The following is a 21,209-nucleotide window of genomic DNA, read 5'->3' as shown; positions in this document are numbered from 1 at the left end:
TAGGGGATTGAGAGGGTATATGTAAACTTGCATAAAAGATCCTTAAACCTAAGTGGTTTCAATGTCGGAGGTGGAGGCAGGCAAAAATGGCAGCGATGCACTGAACAGTATTCAAAGGGTCATGAGGTAGTACTCCAAGTTGAATAGTGTTTAGATGGTGATGGGTCAATACCTCGGGTCAATATATCATTCAAATATAAAGGAATAGCATAATCAAGTGTAAGAAAGATGGAGTTTGATATCACTGCTATGATACCATATTAAAAAGATGATGTCTACTAAAGAATTGAGAAAAATTGCATATCTTTTACAAACCTCAACATAAATTTACGTACATGAAGAAACAGTATCTCTAACTAATCTTCAGCCAATTACATATCATTATATAATATTCTGTACCTAACAAATTTAATCAATGATATAATACAATCTAATTAATCAATAGCAATGTCATGATAAAATAAAAATATAATTAGTAATTTTATGGGTCGACTTCATCTTTATGGTAGCTACCAAACTGGGCCAGGTTGGCAAGCATTTTCTTTCTGTCTAGATTCTTTCTTGCACACTGAACAATCAGCAATCTAAAATCCCAACAAGCTTTCTCACATGCAACTATTCCTGATTTGAGTGCATGTCGGAAAGGAAGATGGAAGCTCGTTGTTTTGAATTGTTACAGGAAAAAGAAATCGAGGCTGTTTCAAGGGCTTTTGTAACAAAAAGGTGGAGCCTTCCTTTTCTAAAAGAGACGTATGTGGCTTTTTAAGGTCTTAGGTGCATGATTTCGAGTGAGAGATGCATTACACACCATTCATTCTCAAGGCATCTTCCCATCCACACTATAGTAATCCAACGGTTTATTACAGGCCTACGAAACAAAAATGCCACCCAAAAGGGTTGGATTGAACCAGGGCCCACCACAAGTCACCCTGTGGGATGATCCTAGCCGTTTGATCAGCTGAGTGCAATATGGATGGCCGGATCTTATTCAATCTCACCTAATATTGGCAGACTCTTTATTGGGTGGATTTGATTACATGATCATGGTGATGTTTGGGTCTAATGTTTTATGGAAATAATGCTGATTTGGACGCCCCAACTTCAAATGCCAAACACAAATGCCAGTAAAGGCCAACGTGGCACATCCAGGATCCAGGATATTTAGAGGGTGTGGAGAAATCCTCTACACTTGCAGCCATTTTCTTTATTATTATTATTTTTTTTTAATAAAATAGTATTAACCAGTTTATTACAGTGCTGGGTGAAATCCAGTTTAGCTGTCCAATTTGATAGGGAAAAAAAATACACATTGATACTCTAGCAGAGGGTGATGGATGATGCGCATGTACTTAGAAATTGCATGGTTGAAATACAAGTAATTGAGATTAAACTGTCTGAACTATGGGTCCCAGCTTGCACTTATAATGAACAAAAAGATTGCAGACTTATTTGATTCTCTAACTATGAGATTAGTGGACATTTATTGGACGGTTAAATTTGAAAATATCCAGTGGTCCCATTGCAATAAACAAATGTCCATAAACCAGCAGTCAGAATTGTTCAATGAATCATGTAGTGGGTTCAAAGTGAGTTGATGTATGGTGATTGTACAATTTCCGGGTGCCTGTGTAGGAAGCGTCCCTCGCATCCGGAGTATCAAATAACTTCCCACTCAGTTTGTAGCAGAGGAGCCCATCATTCAATTATTGAAGCCGTTGATGTGACGCGCTTCCTGTGGACGGTAATCCATCAAAACCTCTGGAAGATCCTGGATATCCAAGAACCGGAATCCTCTGCGACACGATCAAAACAAAACGGCTCTGTGGGGCCCACCATTTGTATATGTAAAAATCCACCCGTCCATCAGCTTCTATTCTCGATTCCAGGGGCAAAATATCGGTCACATCTACAACCCCCAGGTGGGCCACAGAATAGGGGAAAATGGGGATGGGATGACAACCATAGGCTTGTATGTGGGCCATCATGCCTGTTAATCACGCGTATCACACCAGGATGAAGTGAATATATAAAACTCAAGCGGGCCACAGTCCCTGAACTCAAGAGTTGTTAGGAGCAATTTTATATCGTTGCCATTGATGTGGCTTTGACATATATTTTTATGAAAATAACGGTTCTCACCTGATGGATCATGGACGGGGTGGATTTAACTATAGAACATGGTGGGACCCACAGAGGTTGGATGTTTTTACGCAGCTGCGTAAGTCGGGGCGTCTAATGTATAACCTTTTACTTCATTGAATGTGAACTGTTGCTGTATTTCTAACTTGTGTGGCTGATCACCTGTTGAAGGGCTGAAATCCTTCCAATCTGGGGGGATTTTAATGCATGGCCCATCCATAGGAGGGCAACGGATATTGACCGTTTGGACCACTGAGCCATGCTCCCAACGGAAGCGGATTGGCTGGTGTACCTCACACCAGCTATATAGTTCCTGTGTTGACATTGGTCTGATCACGAGGTATGTATTATATCTAAACCGTCTATCCATTTGGGGAGCTCGTAATAAGGCTTGAGACTAAAAATAAGATATATCTAACCATCAAGTGGACCACACTGAAAAAAGCAGTGGGGGATTGAACGTCTGCCATTGAAACGCTTTTTGGGATCACGGAAGTTTTGGATCAATATGAAATTTCCTCTTCACCCAGGTCTTTGTGACCTTATGAACAGATTGGATGGAAAATAAACGTTATGGTGGGCCCTACGAATTGTTTAACGGTGAAAATCATTATCTCCGCTGCTATTTGTGGTGTGGTCCAGATGATCTTTGGATATGATTCGTTTTCTGGATAATGTTCTAAAATGATCTCTAAAAATAGATGAACGGTGTAGATATAATAAATACATCATTGTGGAGCCATGTAACTTTGATCTCCTTTAAACCGTTCGTACAACTCGGAGCTTGAGGAGCGTCAGTGCTCGTGTTCGCACGACACGTACCTACAGCAGCTATATAGCTGGTGTGCGGTACACCAGCCAATCCGCTTCCGCTCCCAACTCACCACACCTGTACAAACTGAAACCTATAATCAAGGACCTTTGGACCCTAGCATTGTATAAATACTTCTTTATTTAAAGAAAACCACCCTCATTTTCGTATTTGTAAATAACACCTGACTTTTTGGTATTTGTTAAAAAATAAAAATAAAAAAACCCCTCCGGGGAAATTCTGTCAGGGAATGACCCAGGACGTCTTGACGAAGCTACTTTTGAGTTATTAGCATGTTCAAATTACCATTTTACCCTCTGATGGTTGTGATTTAGGATCCATGCCATGCTATCTTTTTTTTTCTTTTTTTCTTCGTTAGCTTGTTAGTATACCCATTGTCAGTTCACACATCACTGTCAGCCACCCCGTCTAGGGAATCGATACCAAGACCCATGGCATGCTATCTTGGTTGCCATTGTTTTCGCCATTGACCAACTGGTTAGAACCGTCAAATGTTGCAGTTATTTAGTACGTGAGGTTAGCTGCATCTCAACAATCCAATGCTCACCAAATCAACCGTTTGGATTACTAAAACGTGGGCCCCAGCTGTTGAGCACGTAGTGTAGCCATGTACACAGGGTAGCTATTGGATTAGGGCGGCCCAAATCTAGCCTTGTGTGCAGTTTCTGGCATCATGTATATCAACCTTCATACTCTGCCAAAATTAACTTTTTCAACCAGAGAGTAAATATGTAATTCAGAAGCCTTACCAATGACTGACAAAAGATGGAAGGTTTTATTTACAAATATGAAAAAGTGAGGGGTTTTTTTTTTTTTTTTTTTTTTTTTGTATAGACAAAAGGGAAGGGTGTATATTAAAAAAAAAAAAAAAAAAACTCTGATCTTAATTTGCAAGTAGCATTCATCTCATATCTGCAACAAAACTGAAGGGGAGTTATTTGAGGCTCCAGCAGACTGATGCTCGATAATTGTCCATGTACAATGGATTAACTCAAACTAAAGCATCCAAATTGTGGGAGGGCCCACTGTATATAGGCCATAATCCAGAAGGAAGCTTGATTGGACTATCCTAACCTCTGATTAATGGCCATCTTCTTGTTGAATTCAGACCGTTGACCATATTCCATTGTGACCGTTCATTAAATGTCTGCTAATCAGCCTCTGTTAAAAGAACCTCGGATCAGTGTTTTTCTTTCTTTCTTTCTTTTTTTTTTTTTTTTATCAAAAGCCATCTAAACTGGGAACCACAATTCGGACACTTCAATTCAACTTATCTGTGAGCTAATAAGTGTGCAATTTCACAGCGCCTGTGTATCATCCATTGCACTAGGCATCAAAGTTCTCTAAAATTTAACATTTATCTATCTTCCTCAAATTCCAGTACTGCTTGAAAGAAACCGACCTAATTCCCTCAAATCTTCCAATCATAGGTTCATTACATTAACCTACAAAATCAATGACCAATATCAAAAGATAAGAAGCCACATTTTCTTTCTCTGAATTTCATCACAAGGAACAATACTAATAATAAATAAAGAATAATTGATGGCAACAAAAGCTCATAAAAACAATGCCGCTGTTTTATGACTGCAGACCAAAGCTATAGATGAGACAAAGCTCCTCCCGACTCTACACATCAACAGATTGATATAACAATGAAAAAAAAGAAGAAAGAAACGATCTTTTCCATTTTTCCTTGAGGTTACAAGAATTATTAGATTACTTGCCTCTTTGGAGATTGTCATTTGTTCGACCACTGGAATTCGATTTCCAGATTCCTGGATGGGCCACTTTTGCTCTCAGGCAGCAGCGTATACTCTCCAGAGACTGTTCCTAGCATAACCACCCGGTCAATCTGAATCGTCACTTTTCCAAATGAGCTCTGGCATCAGATGAAAGACGGAATCAGGGAAGGTTTTAGATTTAATAAAAAGAAAAAGAATTATAGGAAAAAAGGTGTCGATTTTAAACTTACCTTTCCGAATTTGCTCTTATTCTTGCAAGAGATGTGAAGCTTCTGGCCTTTCGGAGGACTGTCAAATGCCCATGCAAAGCCTTCATCCCATTCGGGAGAAGTTCCAGTCGACACAACCTAAGGAATGAATGAGTGCCAGATCAAACACTCTGAATAATGTACTGGCATGTAGAAACGGTTAACAAAACTGTGGCAACTTTCAAGAGAATAATAAAAAGAAAAATACAGTCCAAGAACTTCTGGTTTAAGTTTGATTTCTCTGTCGAGTGAGCTTGATTGATAGACCCATTAACACGTGTAAAATGCAGTTTAAGGGGACAATAAACCTTGAGCCTTCCTATCAATAGGACACTAATCCTCAATGCTAGTTTACGACAGCTTGACAGTGTTTTCCCCTAAACCAATAACTGTATTGCGTCGAGCACAATTTTTTTGGACCATTCATATAAGATTTGGGGAAAGGAAGGTACTGTGCTGAAGAATTACTTGTTAGGTGTCCCTCCTCATGTGGAGGTGGGACCCACATGTGTGGGTTAAGTAGACTTTGTTAGACCATGTGTGTGGGGTATTTTGGTCTTCTGGTCAAGAAAACTAAAATGAGAGACGAGACTCTTTTACTAAGAGAGTGTTCTAGCAACATTTGAGGGGTTTTTTTTCTTGGAGAAAAAGAGGAGAGAAGAAGACAAAAGGGTTTCGTAGAAGAAGATCAAGAGCTTTCTACCACTGAAATCTTCACATCCGGGTTCGTGAGGCTTCATTCACAATACTGGTTTCTTCAATTGTCTTCTCCAGGGGTTTGTAGAATCCCTAGTTGGTGAGAACTTTGCTTTCCTTCATTGTTGCTTGAAATCCATCTTTGAGTGTGGTATCTAGATATCCAAGAGAGGTTGGTCTCTTGATGATTGTACTTCCATTATCTCTGACATAGTGGATTTGTGTCGGACTAGGTCCCCTGGTTTTTCCCTTCACACCAGAGGGTTTTCCACATAAAAAATCTCGATGTCTCTTACATCCTACATGTTTGATGATTTGCTTGCTTGTGTTGGAAGTGATTTTCATCCATTAATCTTTCCATATTGTTAATCCCATTGATTTGCACATAAAAGGGAAAGGTCTGTAGTTTCCCAACAAGTGGTACAAGAGCTCCGGGTTGGTTCTAATTATTTTGTGTGTGAATCATGGAGGCTAGCATAAGTCAAATGGTTAGTTTGAATGGAAATAATTGGATGATTTGGAAAGCCAAAATGGAAGATTTATTGCATTACAAGGACTCGTACGCACCTGTTGAAGGTGTTGGGGCAAATTTGAAGTATGCAGAAAGCTGTTGGGTTTATTTAGCAACGGTTGAATGATAGTGTCTTTCATCATGTGTAATGCAGGGGCATTTTCACACCGGGCTTCAGTGGGGTAGCCTGTAGGATGTGGGGACACACTCGGGGTGGGCGGCCAATGTGAGGCGGGTGGCTCGTTTAAGGCGGGCCCCACCCGTGTGAGGCGGGTGGCTCATGTGAGGCAGTACCCATTTGAATGATAATGTCTTTCATCATGTGTAATGTAGGGGCATTTTCACACCGGGCTCGAGTGGGGTGAGCTTGTGGGATGCGGGGACACACTCAAGGTAGGCAGCCAGTGTGAGGCGGGTGGCTCGTTTGAGGTGGGCCCCACCCGTGTGAGGCAGGTGGCTCATGTGAGGCGGTACCCATTTGATGTGGGCCCACGATAGGGATTCGGCCAAGGTCCTAACCCATGCGATGTGGGGCTTGGAGCTATGAGATAAATGGATTAATTTGTCATACTCTATCAATTCAAACTTTTAAAGCAAGTGGTTAATTGTCCTGCATCCAAGTAGTATCAGAGCGAGAAGTCTCGTTTTCGAGACTCCTCACCAGGGGTGATTAATACATAGGCCTTTTCACATGTGATATGGGGCCCACGAGGGGGGTTCGGCCGAAGTCCTAGCCCATGCGATGTAGGGCTTGAGCTATAAGATAAATGGATTAATCTGCCATGCTCTATCAATTCAAGCTTTTAGAGCAAGTGGTTAATTGTCCTACAACTCAAAAAGGAAGAGAGAAAAAGAGAATGAAATAATTACGGTTGTTTCAGATTGTGACATTATTATCTTCTCGAGTTATGAACAAGCATGATGGTATACAGTGGAAGCTTACAAAATGGTCTTTTATGGTGGCAAGAGGTGAGAGGTGTTGCACTTTATACATGACTCAAACACAGCTATGCAGGGCTAAGGTAAACACAATGAAGAATGATTTTTCTATTGATCTATGGCGTAAGCAATTGGGTCACATGAGCGGGAAGGGTCTACAAACCCTCGCCAAGAAGCAACTCATTCCCGATATAAAAGGTACACCTTTAAATAGTTGTATTCATTACTTGGTTGGAAAACAACATAGGATTTCATTTCATAAAAATCATTCCCAAAAGAAAAAAAATGTTTTGGAATTAGTTTATTCTGATGTTTGTAGTTCTATAAAAGTGAAAACTCTAGGTCGTGCTTCTTACCTTGTTACCTTCATAAATGATGCTTCTAGAAAGGTGTGTGCATATGCCTTGAAGTCTAAAGAACAAGTCTTGGATGTGTTTAAGCATTTTCATGCTATAATAGAATGGGAAATAGGTAAATCGTTAAATTGTATTCACACAGATAATGGTGACGAAAAGATTGGACCATTTGAGCAGTACTGCAAAGGCCATGGAATTCGACACGAGCAATCCATTCCCAAGACTCCACAACACAATGGTGTGGTAAAAAGAATGATTCGCACTATCGTGCAAAGAATCGAATGCATGTTCTTGCAGGCAAAATTTACAAAAATCATTTTGGGGGAAGTAATGCACACTGCATGATATTTAATTAATCTATCTCCTTCGGCTCCTCTAAATAGAGATGTTATAAAAAAGGTATGGACCGGGAGAGATGCTTCTTATGAACACTTGAGAATGTTTGGTTGACAAGCATTTGTTCATGTTCCTAAAGATGCACATTCTGAGCTTGATGATAAGGCAAAATAATGCATCTTCTTAGGTTATGCATATGAAGAATTCGGCTACAGATCATGGAATCCAGTTGGCAAGAAGGTGATTAGAAGCAAGGATGTGGTCCTTTTTTAAGATCAAACAATTGGAGATTTTAAGAAAGTTGAAAAGCCCCAACCTAGTGTTGATGATCTTATTGATGAAGATCAAGTTCATCCTTGCACGGTGCATGATGATGGGGGAGATACATAGGGCCAAAAAGAGATGGTTGGTAATGTTGAACGGAAAGAGTAGGGGGAGGAGCCCCCTCAAGAACCACCAGTTGAGCCTCAGTTGAGAAGGTCCACTAGAATGAGCCAACCGTCCAAGAGGTACTCATCTCGTGGGCATGTCATTCTTATAGATGGGGGAACCAAAGAACGATCAAGAAGCTCAAACCGAAGAACAAAGAGGGGAGTGGTTAAGAGCTATGCAAGAAAAGATGAATTATTTGCATAAGAACCACACCCATGACTTAGTAAAGCTATCCAAGGGCAAGAAAGTACTCAAGAGCAAGTAGGTATTCAAGTTGAAGATCAAAGAGAAGAATTCATAGCCAAGGTACAAGGCAAGGTTGGTTGTGAAATAATTTGGGCAAAAGAAAGGCATTGACTTTGATGAGATTTTTCGCCTATGGTGAAGATGTTATATCCGGGTTGTGTTGAGTTTGGCTACAAGCATGAATCTAGAGGTTGAATAAATAAATGTCAAAACAGCATTCCTTCATGGTGATTTGAAGGAAGAAATATATATATATGGAACAATTGGAAGGTTTCGAAGTAAAAGGCAAGGAGCACATTGCTTACAATTTGAAGAAAAGCCTATATGGGTTAAAACATGCCCCAAGGCAGTGGTATAAAAAGTTTGATTCATTTATAGTGGACCATGGGTATAAAAGAACCGCTTCAGACCATTGTGTATTTACTAAGAAATTTTCTGATAGTGATTGTATTATTCTTTTGCTTTATGTTGATGATGTGTTGATTGTTGGTCAAGATATTAGTAAAATTGACAGGTTGAAAAAAGAGTTAAGCAAGTACTTTGCCATGAATGACTTAGGACCGGCAAAACAAATTTTGGGTAATAAGATTTCTCGTGATAGGAAGGTCAACAAGTTTTGGTTATCACAAGAAGGGTAAATTAAGAAAGTACTTGAAAAGTTTCATATGGATAAAGCCAAACCTGTCGGTTCTCCACTTACAGGTCACTTCAAGTTAAGTAGTGAGCAAAGTCCTTCAAGTGAGAAAGAAAAAGAAGAAATGAAGAAAGTTCCATATGCATCTGTAGTAGGAAGTTTGATGTGTGTTATGGTGTGCATGAGGCCTGACATCGCACATGCAGTTGGTGTTGTTAGCAGATTTCTTGCAAATCCTGACCAAGAGCACTAGGAAGCAGTTACGTTGGTTCTCAGATATCTCAGGGATTCCTCCAAGGTGTGTTTATGCTTTGGAGGTAGTAAGCTTGTATTAGAAGGCTACACAGATGCATATATGGCAGGAGAAATTGACTCCAGGAAGGCCACATTGGGGTATATGCTTACTTTTATAGGGGAAGCAGTGTCATGGCAATCCAAGTTGTAAAAATGCGTGGCCTTATGTACTACAGAAGCTAAGTATACTGCAGTGACAGAAGCTTACAAGGAAATGTTGTGGATGAAGATGTTCTTTCAAAAACTTGACTTGATGCAAGATAATTATATTGTTTATTGTAATAGTCAAAGTACAATCCACATCAGTGAAATACAAGTCTCCATTCCAAGTCCAAGCACATAAATGTAAGATATCATTGGATTCAGAATACTCTTGAAAAAAAGTTGCTACAACTTGAGAAGATCCATACCAACAAGAATGGCTCGGAAATGATGACCAAGGCTTTACCTAGAGAAAAGCATGAGTTTTGCAAAAGCATGGCAGGTTTATGAATGGTGGAGCCCTCCTCATGAGTCGAGATTGAGAGATTGTTGTGGGTCCCTCCTTATGTGGAGGTGGGACCCACATGTGTGAGCTTAAGTAGTCTTTGTTAGACCACGTGTGTGAGGGCATTTTGGTCTTTTGATAAGGAAAACTAAAATGAGAAAAAAGATGCTCTTTTGATAAAAGAGAGTTCTAGCAACATTTGGGGGGTTTTCTTTCTTACATAAAAAGGGGAGAAAGAAGAAGAGAAAAGGGTTTTGTAAAAGAAGAAGATTACGAGCCTTCTACCACTGAAATTGTAAAAGAAGAAGATTACAAGCCTTCTACCACTGAAATTGTAAAAGAAGAAGATTAAGAGCCTTCTACCACTGAAATCTTCGCATATGGGTTCGTGAGGCTTCATCCACAATGTTGGTTTCTTCAATTGTCTTCTACAAGGGTTGTGTTGGGGGTTTGTACAATCCCTAGTTGGTGAGAACTTTCCTTAATTGTTGCTTGAAATCCACCTTTTGGTAATGTATTTGGATATCTAAGAGAGCTTGGTCTCTTGATGATTGTATGTTCATTATCTCTAATATAGTGAATTTGTGCCGGACTAAGTCTTGTGGTTTTTCCGTCTCTTACATCCTACACGTTTAATGATTTACTTGCTTGTGTTGGAAGTGATTGTCATCCATTAATCTTTCCGTACTGTTAATCCCGTTGATTTTTGCACAAGGAAAGGAAAGGAATGTGGTTTCCCAACACTAGTAATAGTGGGATGGCTACTAGTGGTGGAACAGTGGGGCCCTGGGCACCACCAATTTATACTCTATATTTGGCTATTCAACTCACGGTTAAAAGACTCAGCAACTCAGATCAACTCATTTGGTCCGGAGTCGAGACAAGGCTCACCCAATTTAAGTCTAAATTGGGCCGACTTGCCCGAGCCGGAGGGTGACTCATGGCATTGAACCATATCAGTTCCTACCAAGTCCGAGTCAACTTGGACAAGTTGCATCATACTCATCTAAGTCAACTTGGAAAAGTTGCATCATACTCATCTGAGTCTTACAACCATGATTGAACTAAAACATAGACAATCCCATCATTTTTGCCAATGGGAGCCCATGGAGTAACTAGTTTGCTACTAGCTTAGTACCAAACTCAACTTGTATGTTAAATACTTGAAATCAAAGAGGGAACGTTTTTGACTTTTGGATATGACCCAAAAACTTTGAAACTTTTTGCATGACCCAAATACTGCTCTTTACATTAGGGTAGATACTGCGCAGTAGATCTAATGAAGGAAACAACTTGAACACCCCAATCTTGCTTGATGACAAATTTCATCCTACATAAACAGTTTTCCTTCACAGAGCATGTAAAGTATAACGGGAACTTGTAGAAACTAGAAACCAATGTTCACATCATATTTTGGGCATCTTTGCATGACCAATATTCAAATGGATTTGAATCATTTCCTGTAGCTGACAAGAACTGACAAGGGATTCACCTCCACATTTCGGCAGTCATTTTGTGGAAAGAACCCTGCAAACCTGAAGTTTTTTCCATGCTGTGCCCAAAAAAAAAAAATGCATTGTGTTTGGAGGGAGGGCTTTTTTCAGCAAAACAATGGCATGAATGCTAAGATCAAGCCCCTTGTGAGGGCTTGTCGGAAAGAAAAACAATACAAATCCATGTTCTCGTTTCATACACAAACAGGTCCTTGCATTAACACTCCAAATTCACCTCAGCTGGTAAGGGTGTTTGTTTTAACAAGGTTAGCCTTTTCAACCATGGTATTGGTCGATTATCAAGTACAAAGCATAGTTCTAAAACTCGCTGGCTCGACTCGAAAAACTTGACTTACCGAGATTTTGAGCTGAGTCTCTAGGAAACTCGGTTTTGGGCCGAATCAGCCTGGACTTGGAGAGACTTGTCAAGTCGACTTGACATGGCTCAACATGACTCAAACCAAGTCACTCGCCTTAAGTAGTAGGATTTTAATAAAAATAAGATATGCTGGGAGTCTAAGAGCAAGATTCGGACACCCAACCTCAACTAAGAAGACAACAACCTAAACCAATGAGGTATTAATGATGTTGCTTTGAGTTGCAGTTTATATTATTTATACAAGATGTTAGTATTTTAAATATCTATCAACAATACTAATATTTTCAACATAGTCTAGCTGAAATGAGGATATTGAGATGGATGAGCGGCAAGACGAGGAAGGATAGAATTAGAAATGAATGCGTTCAGGGTAACTTAGGAGTAGCACCAATAGGTAATAAGATGAGGGAAAGTAGATTTAGATGGTTTGTTCATGTGCAATGGAGACCACGAACTACTGGCGGCTAGAAGTAGTGAGTTGGTACCATTTGAAGACTCTAAAAGGGCAAGAGGACGGGCCTAAAAGGACATGGATGGAAGTGTTTAGAAAAAGACTGGATGGACCTGTAACTAAAGGTCTGGCCCTTGATAGAGTGGAATGGCCGAACAGGATTTATGTAACCAACATCAATTAATTGGGATAAGGCTTAGATGACGATGATGATTAATCTTAATATTTTCAATTACAATAATTAGATATCAAGTTGAGTCAGGTCAAGTCTTTGAGTAAACCCAACCTGGCTGAAGATAAGAGTCGAGCTTTTAGGTTTGTGAACTATGGTATAGAGCACTGCTGTAATGACTAAACTAAAATGAAAGCAGATGCCTGTTCTCAAAATAAAAGGAACCATTGAACTACTTGGTGCAAAACGAAAGCATGTAAAAGGAGGTCTGTCGCCATGCCTTACCTTAGTTTGCCTAGGTGGAGTGTTGCCGAGCGTGAGCTTGCAGTAGGCACTTGGGTTCCCCACTGATTGCTTCAAATTATTCGCCCGCTTTATAATTACCATTAACGTTCCTGGCAAACATTGCAGAAGCAGTTCTGCCCTCTCCTGGAACCGAGGTGGACCAGACTGTATCAAGTATTGCAGCAATGGAATTGCCTCTGCTGCAGCAACCGACTGAGCTTTAGAGACTTCAGCTGGGCATGCTGACCAAGCTTGCCTGAGAAGATAAAGCGAATCTAAAGCAGCTTCTTGAGTTGCCTCGGAGCCTGTTTTCAATGCCGTGACCAGATGGGGAATGCAGAGTGTAGCTGGTTCTGTGGCTCTCAAACGAGGGAAGTTGTTAAGTAATGCATTCAGAGCTTTTAAGTACTCTTCATTCACGCTTCCACTGGCCCATAAATCCTTTTCAATAGCAGCTGCAAAAATGGCAAATGGGAAACTGCAAACAGTAAATGCATGCAAAAGAGCAACTACACCATGACAATCATAACCAGCCAGATTAGAACAAAGCAGTGTCACCCCAAACAGCACAAACTTGTTAATACTAAAACGTTTAGCCTTCATATGGGAATTGGGAAGTATTTTTCCAGGGAACAAGAGAGAACTACTTTTATGGGATGCTTCCCAAAACGCACAAACAACATGAAATTATTTTTTTCCCATTTTTCCATTATTAGCATTTTTTTTCCAGGGAACGGAACCTTTTGTGAGATGCTTCCCAAAAAGCACAAACTAAATGGAATCTTTTTCTGTTTTTCCATTGTTAGCATTTTTTGTAAAGCACTCCACACCATTGTTAGCATTATTACCTTCGAGAAGTTTTTCTCGATTCCCATTTTTGTTTACCAATGTTGATGAGTTGAATTATAGAAACTTCCCAAACAAAAGGGTGAATGACTCATATATTGAGGTCAATAATCACATGTTCAACAGGGGAAAAAGTGGTTTCTACTCCAACAAACTAAAGGTTGCTAGGCCCATCGATAAGATAGTTAAAACTTTCTTTAGGATCGGAGCATTGATCCTTCATATATATTCTTCAGCTTAAGACGTAATAATTCTGGAGAATACAGAAATCTAGGAAGAGGCAAGAAGACGTACACCAATTGACATATGACAGCTGAATTTGAAATGTAAAACCAAATAAAATAACGAGAGAAGAAAAGAAAAGAGAATATACCGGTCAAAGCTCTCACTGTTTCACTTGAAGCATACTCTTGAATGGTATGGTTAGAGAAGAGAAGTTTAACAAACATGGCTGCTTGAACTGACGTATCTGGGTCACTGGAACCAATGAGGTCCAGTACAACTTGAACTCCGCCAGCCTCTGCAACTGCTCTTTTATTTGATCGGCTGTACATTACAAGGTTTTGCAAAGCACAAATAGCTACCACTTTCATTTCTTCTGTCGGCTGATCCTCGAGCAGATTTACGAGAGCCCGACATGCTGAGACAGCATCTGTGCTTCGAGCAAGTCCTTCATTCTGGAAAAGATCGCCAAGGGCAAGTGTTGCTAGCAACCTTGCCTGCTGAGCTTGTGTTTGTGGATCCAGAAGATACTGGGATAATGGAGAAATTGCAGACTTAGCAGCTGTCGTTTCCCTGATCTTCACATTGTTCAGCAACACTTCCAGCAGTCTTGCTGCAGTTTCCTCACATTGATGACACCTGAGGAGTTCCAAAAGTGCCTCTATTGCACCACTTTCAGCCATTGCCTCTGCACTGGTTGCATCATCGCTTTCCAACACAAGCAGCGCATTTAATGCACCAGTAACTGTAGTTTCTGTGCCAGAACGAAGCAACCGTACCAGCACAGCAACTGGTACCTCCAAATAAAATTCAGAACTGAACTGCAGAATACTGGACAAAATAGATGATGCAGATTCCCACAAGGCATGAGGCAGTGAAGGGTCAGCTTGCAATATCACTTTGGATAGCTCATTAACACCTCCCTCCTTCGCGATTGCATTGGGCCAAGTTAATGCAATGCTAACAAGAGCTTTTATAGCTCTCTGCTGTAAAATTTGTACACCAGACCCAAGAACTTGAATTAGAGGGCCAATCACTTGCTGTGTGATTGCATCCTTCTGTAGATGTTCCTCCGATAGCAGGTGGGAAAGAAGTTCAGCTGCCAATTGTTGCACAGCTTGAGTTGGTGAATCCAGTAAAGTAATTAGAGGTTCAATAGCCTGTTGAGGTGTTAGGCTGTGCTCAGCACGACACTGGGGATGTTCCAAAATATTAACAAGAACCTGCAGGGCACTGTGCTGCCCATCTGGACCAAACTCTGGCCTTGTTAGCAACATGAAAAGGGGCTCTACTACTTTCGCTGCAGATGAACTCTTAGCAATGCTTGTATTGTTGGTTAGTATCCGGAGCAACTCCGCAAACACAGCACAGAGAAAATCAGGTGCTTCATGGAGAATATCGAGTATACTCTCAATGACTCCAGCTTTTACCATGTCCATCTTGCAAGCTGGCCTGTCTTTTCCTAGCTTCACCAGTGCTCTTGAAACGGCCTCATGAAGCGCATAATTTCTACCAAACAAAAGACCCACAAGGGGAATGACAGCACCATGTGCAGCAACTAGTTCTGCTAGTTGCTCATCGTCCAGTAGTTTTTCCATGGCACGGACCACTGAATGCTGAGCAGGGCTGAACTCACTCACGAGTAGAGACACTAGAGGCTCCACACAGCGAGCTGCAGCCATTGTAGACCTGATTCTTGTATTTCCGAAAAGAACGCAGCACAACTCCGCAGCATCTCCCTTCAAATCCATTGAACAATTTGAGGAAAGAATCCGACAAAGGACATCCACTGCATTCATTTCGACATCTGCAACAGCCAGAGCTCTTGATGGAGTGTCACGCAGTAACCTAACCAAAGCAGCAATAGCAGCATGCTGCTCCCTCTCCAAGCCAGTGTTAAGAATCTCCACAAGCGGTTGCACAGCTTGCCTAGCTGTTTCCCCATTCCTGATATGGTCCGCTGAAAACAAGCTCTCCAATGCTTTAGCTGCACTGTATCTAGAATTTCGTCCACCTAGACGTAGAACTGCCACAAGCTGATTGACAGAACCATATGCAGATTCATGGCGCCGTATTTCAGCACTGCCGAACAAAATCCCCAGCAAATCTGTGGCTGCTTCTTCTGTTGCATCCTGTGGGCCAAGAGAGAGATACTTGGTTAATGCCTCCAGGGCCCCTGCTTCTACCATTACAAGCTTGTTTGAGGGGCTATCTCTCGCAAGCTGAGTCAGAAGCCCGAGGGCTAGAAAAGGTGCACCAGGTCGGTCTGGGATTGGTTTGAGTAAATCAACAAGGGCAGGTATTGCTTTCCGAGAGGTTGCACCAACTCTAATGTCGTCAACTCTGAACAATCTCTCCAACGCAACTTGCTCTGGATTGCGCACCAAAGCAAACTCCTCTGAAAGTTCCAGGAGATTGGATATATCAGAATCAGCACAGCCAAGTAAGGGTATAAACCCACCAGCTGCCCCTGAATTGGCAACAGCCAGCAGTGTCCCTCTGCTACCATTACAGACAAGACTGGCCAGTGCTTGTGCTGCAAAATATCTGTCTGCTGGCTCCTCTGACTTCAAAAAGTTTGCAAGAACAGGAATGGACCTCATGGTTGCATGAGCCCGTATGATATCTCTGTCTTGAAACAAAACCGCGAGAAGTAAAGCACAAACCCATGCACTGCTTTCTTCTCTAGTATCACTCTGCAGAATTTACATGCAAACAAAAGTGAAAAGGACTTTAGATTGATAATAAGCATTTAATGCATCATTGAGCTGTTGTTTCTAAATATAATTTGAAACCAAGCCAACTTGGCAGACCCATCTCAGTTTTGGTGGGCAAAGAAGTGAATCACCAGACTGAAATGGGGCCAAAACTGAATGGCAAGTTGTGTTGTACCCAGTTTCATCTCCCAGCGAATCACACTTCGAAACCACTACCATGATTTATCATTTATTCTAGCATTAACAAATCAGCATATGAACATAATAGAACTTTTAATGAAGATTAGGTGCCCATCTAGAACAAAACACAAAATCACCACACATTCCCTAGATAAAACCTACAGGCTATGATTGCCTGATCCAGTAAGAAATTAACAATATAATTCAATACAAAGATCATGTGAAATACCTGTACGGCTTGGGATATATGTAAAGAAATCTTGTCAGTGAGAGCCTCAACTGCTCCAGCCTCCATAATGGTAGATCTACTTTTGTTATCATGACAAGCAAGTATAGAAAGTAGCCATATGGATACAGTATCTCCCAAAATGACTGCTGTGCTACTTTCAGTTTCACCATTTTTGGTTTTCTCTATTGCATGCCTGTAAATGCTTATGTCCTTGCTATCATTGTCCCTGTGGTCTACAAATGAGTTTGATTGGGCCGAAAGGAGCATTTTAACAAGAGATTGAATGAGATAGGAACATGAATTTGATTCATTCAAATCTTCTACCACTTTCTGATGATGCTCTTTCGCAGCACAAATAAGAAGCGCACTGCCTCCAACCTTGACTTTCATGTGATTGGAGCTAATCACTCGTATTGCAATGGATGAGACACATCCAGCCGTGCTAGCAATTATATCCCCCAGAACAATAGACTGATCTCGACAAAGTCTTGACAGAATCTCTATAGCTTTGTCCTGTAGCAAGGGTGTTCCAGCAGCCACGCATGAAACTAGCGGGAGTATGGTGTGGGGATATTCAGCAAGGACTGCCCATGCAGGTTTGATATGCCCACTAGTTCCTTTTGACCGCGACAATAGAGCAAGTGCATCAAGTGCTTCCAACATGGCAGCAGCATCAATACTAACTCTCTCCAAAAGAGAAACCAGAGCAAGCACAGTGCCAGAACGATTTACACTATCAGACACTGCATGATCAATTGAACGACAATGAAGAAGGCGAGCAATTGCTGCCGCAGCATGAGTCTTTCCATCAACCGTTCCTTCTCGCAACACCCTCGTAACAGGCAAAATAATCTCTTCAGGAAATGCTTGAGCTGATACATCACCATCCAGAAGAAGATTAGCCAATGCCCTTGTTGCCTGTTCCGCAACTTCTAGAACTGGGGAATTAGCAAGCATGACCAATGGAGCAAATGCATCTCTAGCAACAGCGGCTACCTCCCGGTTTTGTTTAACTGAAAGGAAAATAGCAGCAAGGCAGCATGAAGATTCCACTAAGATCCTATCGGAATCCACGTTGAGCAGCTTCATGGATGAAGAAAGAGCCTTAACAGCGATGTTACTTTCTCGCAAGTCCTTCCGATTAGCAAATAATCCTGCAAGAACTGAGGCTGACTTTGCTTGAGTCTCTTCCCTTGTGGAACTCAAAATTTTTATCATTGTCTCAATGGCATCATTGGCAGCACTCCCTTCATGCAATATATCACTAAGAGATGCGACAAAAAGAAGACTTCTAAGTGCGTCCAAAACATAAACTTTAGATTCAGGTAGATCACTGGTTAGTAAGGCAGTGAGTTGGCTGATGGTCCCTGTATCGGATTTATGGATAAGATAATTCAATGTCTTTGCTGCAATCCCTTTCCCATTCTGGCTTCCATTTTTCAGAAGCCACAATAAAGCAGGAACAGCATCAGCACTTTCAACACAAGCCCGTATGTCTTCACTGTGGTTGCAGAGGTTTCCAAGGATTGTTGCAGAATCTTCCTTCGCTTTTGCAGATCCTGTTTCTAGAATTTGAACAAGTGGAGGTATGCCCCCTGCAGCAGTGATAGCCCACTTACTTTCATCATTTTCATTTGATAAAACACAAAGCAGTGCAACCGCACATTCCTGCTGCTGCTCTGATGAAAGGCCAAGAAGAGATATCAACAGCTGAACCCCCTCGCGACCTTGAAGTGCATGCCATAGACTACCTTCATTGTTGCAAAGTGTAAGCAGTGACCTTATCAGCTCTTCCTGTACCTCACCGGACGCCATTGTGATCAAACCAACAAGTAAGCGTTTTGAATCAGAATTGACTAGACTCCTTGAGAGAATAATATTTCCATACAAGCTGGCTAGGGCTTCTATTGTGCGTTCCCGTACAAGAAATGGTAGCCGTGGTTTAAACTGCTTAAGCAATATCTGCTCAATAATCAGAGGATCTGATGGTCTGATAGATTCTGCATTGCTATCATAGATCATAAGGGCTGAAGCTAAAGCCCCCAATGTGTCAGCAACCTGCACAGGTGAAGTGCAGGATTCAAGGCTTTCACCGAGGCTTGAGATGACATAAGACAAACCACCTGAGATATTCGCCAGAGCACACATTGCATTTTCCTGAAGTGCTTGAGCATATTCCCCTTGCATGAATTCCTTCGATGGAGCTATTGTAGCATTTATCAAAGCTGGGATCCCATTAGAATTAGCTATTTCCCGCCTTGCTTCTTTACATTGTGCAGAAAGAGACTTAAGAGCACCTGCAGCTTCTGCTCTCGCAGAGGTTTCATTATCAGGTGCCAGTAGCTTGAGGAATTGTTTGGTAGCTTCTTCAGCTAAAACTGTGGAACAAACAGATGCATCTTCCATCATCATACATGCAAGAAGAAAGCAAACATTTTCTTTAGAGCTTGACTGTTTAGAGGCTAGCAACTTCAAAAGTACGTCCACCCCTCCAGCTGCCATTGTCGCAGACCAAAATCCCTCAGTGCTGCTAGATAGATTTCTCAAAGCTCCAGTCAGCAGGTTATCAACCAAGTTGGATGATTCATCCTTGAGCCCCTTTTGTAGCTGCTTCCATAGCGCAGGAACAACTCCCTCTGTTGAGAAAATCTTTGACCCAACATGATCCCTTGCTCCACCCTGAGAAACAGCATAGATAGCTTTTGCCGCTGCAAGTTGACCTTCTGCTGAGTTGGATTTAAGGAGGCCAAGCAAGGGTGGAATGCAACCCCCAAGCAATACTTTTACCCTTAGTTCATCCTCCTTACAAAGAGATCCTAAAACAGTAGCAGCCTGCATCTTTACTCCAAGTGATCCTGACCTAAGAAGAGAAACAAGTATTGGAACTGCCTGGGAGTGAGATCCGACTGCACCGAAAGCATTGTCTCGAGTCTCAATAAGGTCCAACAACTGCTTCAAAGAGGTCTCTTTCTCTTGCACTGTTGAAGAATTCCGACGTAACTGCTCAATGCATTGAGCAACACTTGCTAATGTCCCATCTGGATCCTCCATGCTACCACGATCCCTGCAGGTAAAACTTGAATGAGAGTTGTTTGGAGAAGCTACAATTATTCATCAATATTAAGTTATTAACACTCATGAGATGAAGCTCACAAGTTAGAGCTGAATCAACCAAATTTGAGGTGTGTCACCTCTTATAGAAAAGTAATCATACATTCGATGGTTAGTTCAGCGTACAAACTTTATGGTAAAAAAGGTCTAGGACTTGCTCAATTTATACCAGCATGTTAGGAGGCTGAACAACACATAAGATATTTGCTTCTTTTTTTTTTTTTTTGAAAGATAATGCAATTTATTAAAAGCCAGAAAGTGTGTTAAGGGACAAAAGCAAAAAAAGGAAAAGAAGAGGAAATTACAAAGGCACCCCCTGGGGTCGAATCCCTGATAAACATATGAACCCGAAAGATAACCCCTCGGACCAAACCACTTTGTTGCAAAAACAGTGACTATTCCTTTCTCTCCCAAATCGCCAGAATAACAGCAATAAGAGCTAACTTCTACCGAGATGAACTACATGATATAAAATTTCTAACCTCAGAATATGTTCTTCTTAAGATCTATGTTTTGTTTCATTATAGGAATAAGATATCTATTTAGCAGTATGGTATTGCTTTTGCACCCCCTGCATACTGTAGTGGGAGCAGCATCCTGAATGGGATATTTTTCAATTATCATAGGTGTCTTAGACCTGCCTTCCCAGGGAGAACCTGCAGATTTAAGTAAAGTCTTCCCTACCCTCTGTAATCCAACACAAAGAATACCTAGACAGAAAGATGATTCAGAGAAATAAGTGCAGGGTGACACAAACCAGAAATAAGCAAATGACAGGGCAAATTCTCTTTCTAATGAAGGTATTGATCAATCCCATCAATGTATTAATACCTCTAATCCATTTGCTTAATGGACAATGTTCTCCTTTTCATAGATTCTGAATACAAATTTCTAGTATCATTTTTTTCTGATGGCAAAGAAATTTTATTTAAAAGCCAAAAGGCAGGAACCAGACAAAAAGACAGAGAGGATGACGAATCATCCTACATCAAAAGGAGGGGGGAATCAGGCCCCAAAGAGACATGAAGAGAGGCCTGGTTACAAACTGAGAACAACTTGAGACTGGAGGCCCAAAAGATCACACTTATTATTATCCAAAAAATGATCCAGAAAGAAGCAGGTCATGTGATAGGGAGAAGCAGAGTTCAAATATTTGAGAGCTTTGATTTTTGAGATAGTAAAGAATCGTGTAATAGGATAGACTGATCTTGAAACTCACAAGGAAGATA

At 41.1% G+C, this 21,209-nt stretch overlaps 1 protein-coding gene across 2 annotated transcripts in view; it reads right to left on the bottom strand.

The window, feature by feature from the left end:
* Window positions 1–4,437: 4,437 nt before the first annotated feature.
* LOC131242202 (protein CELLULOSE SYNTHASE INTERACTIVE 1-like) overlaps window positions 4,438–21,209 on the bottom strand; it is a 34,244-nt gene continuing 17,472 nt past the window's right edge. For both annotated transcript variants that reach the window (XM_058240698.1, XM_058240699.1), the window contains exons 3-7: window positions 16,870–19,933; window positions 13,895–16,439; window positions 12,676–13,130; window positions 4,947–5,063; window positions 4,438–4,853 (exon numbers count right to left, since the gene is read on the bottom strand). In XM_058240698.1, coding sequence (XP_058096681.1) covers window positions 4,713–4,853; window positions 4,947–5,063; window positions 12,676–13,130; window positions 13,895–16,439; window positions 16,870–19,933 — 6,322 coding nt within the window. In that variant the 3' untranslated portion in view covers window positions 4,438–4,712. The remainder of the gene's footprint in view (window positions 4,854–4,946; window positions 5,064–12,675; window positions 13,131–13,894; window positions 16,440–16,869; window positions 19,934–21,209) is intronic.

The sequence above is a fragment of the Magnolia sinica genome, chromosome 4, assembly GCF_029962835.1.
Source record: "Magnolia sinica isolate HGM2019 chromosome 4, MsV1, whole genome shotgun sequence".
Lineage (NCBI taxonomy): Eukaryota > Viridiplantae > Streptophyta > Magnoliopsida > Magnoliales > Magnoliaceae > Magnolia > Magnolia sinica.
This window is presented reverse-complemented; position numbering and strand designations above follow the sequence as displayed.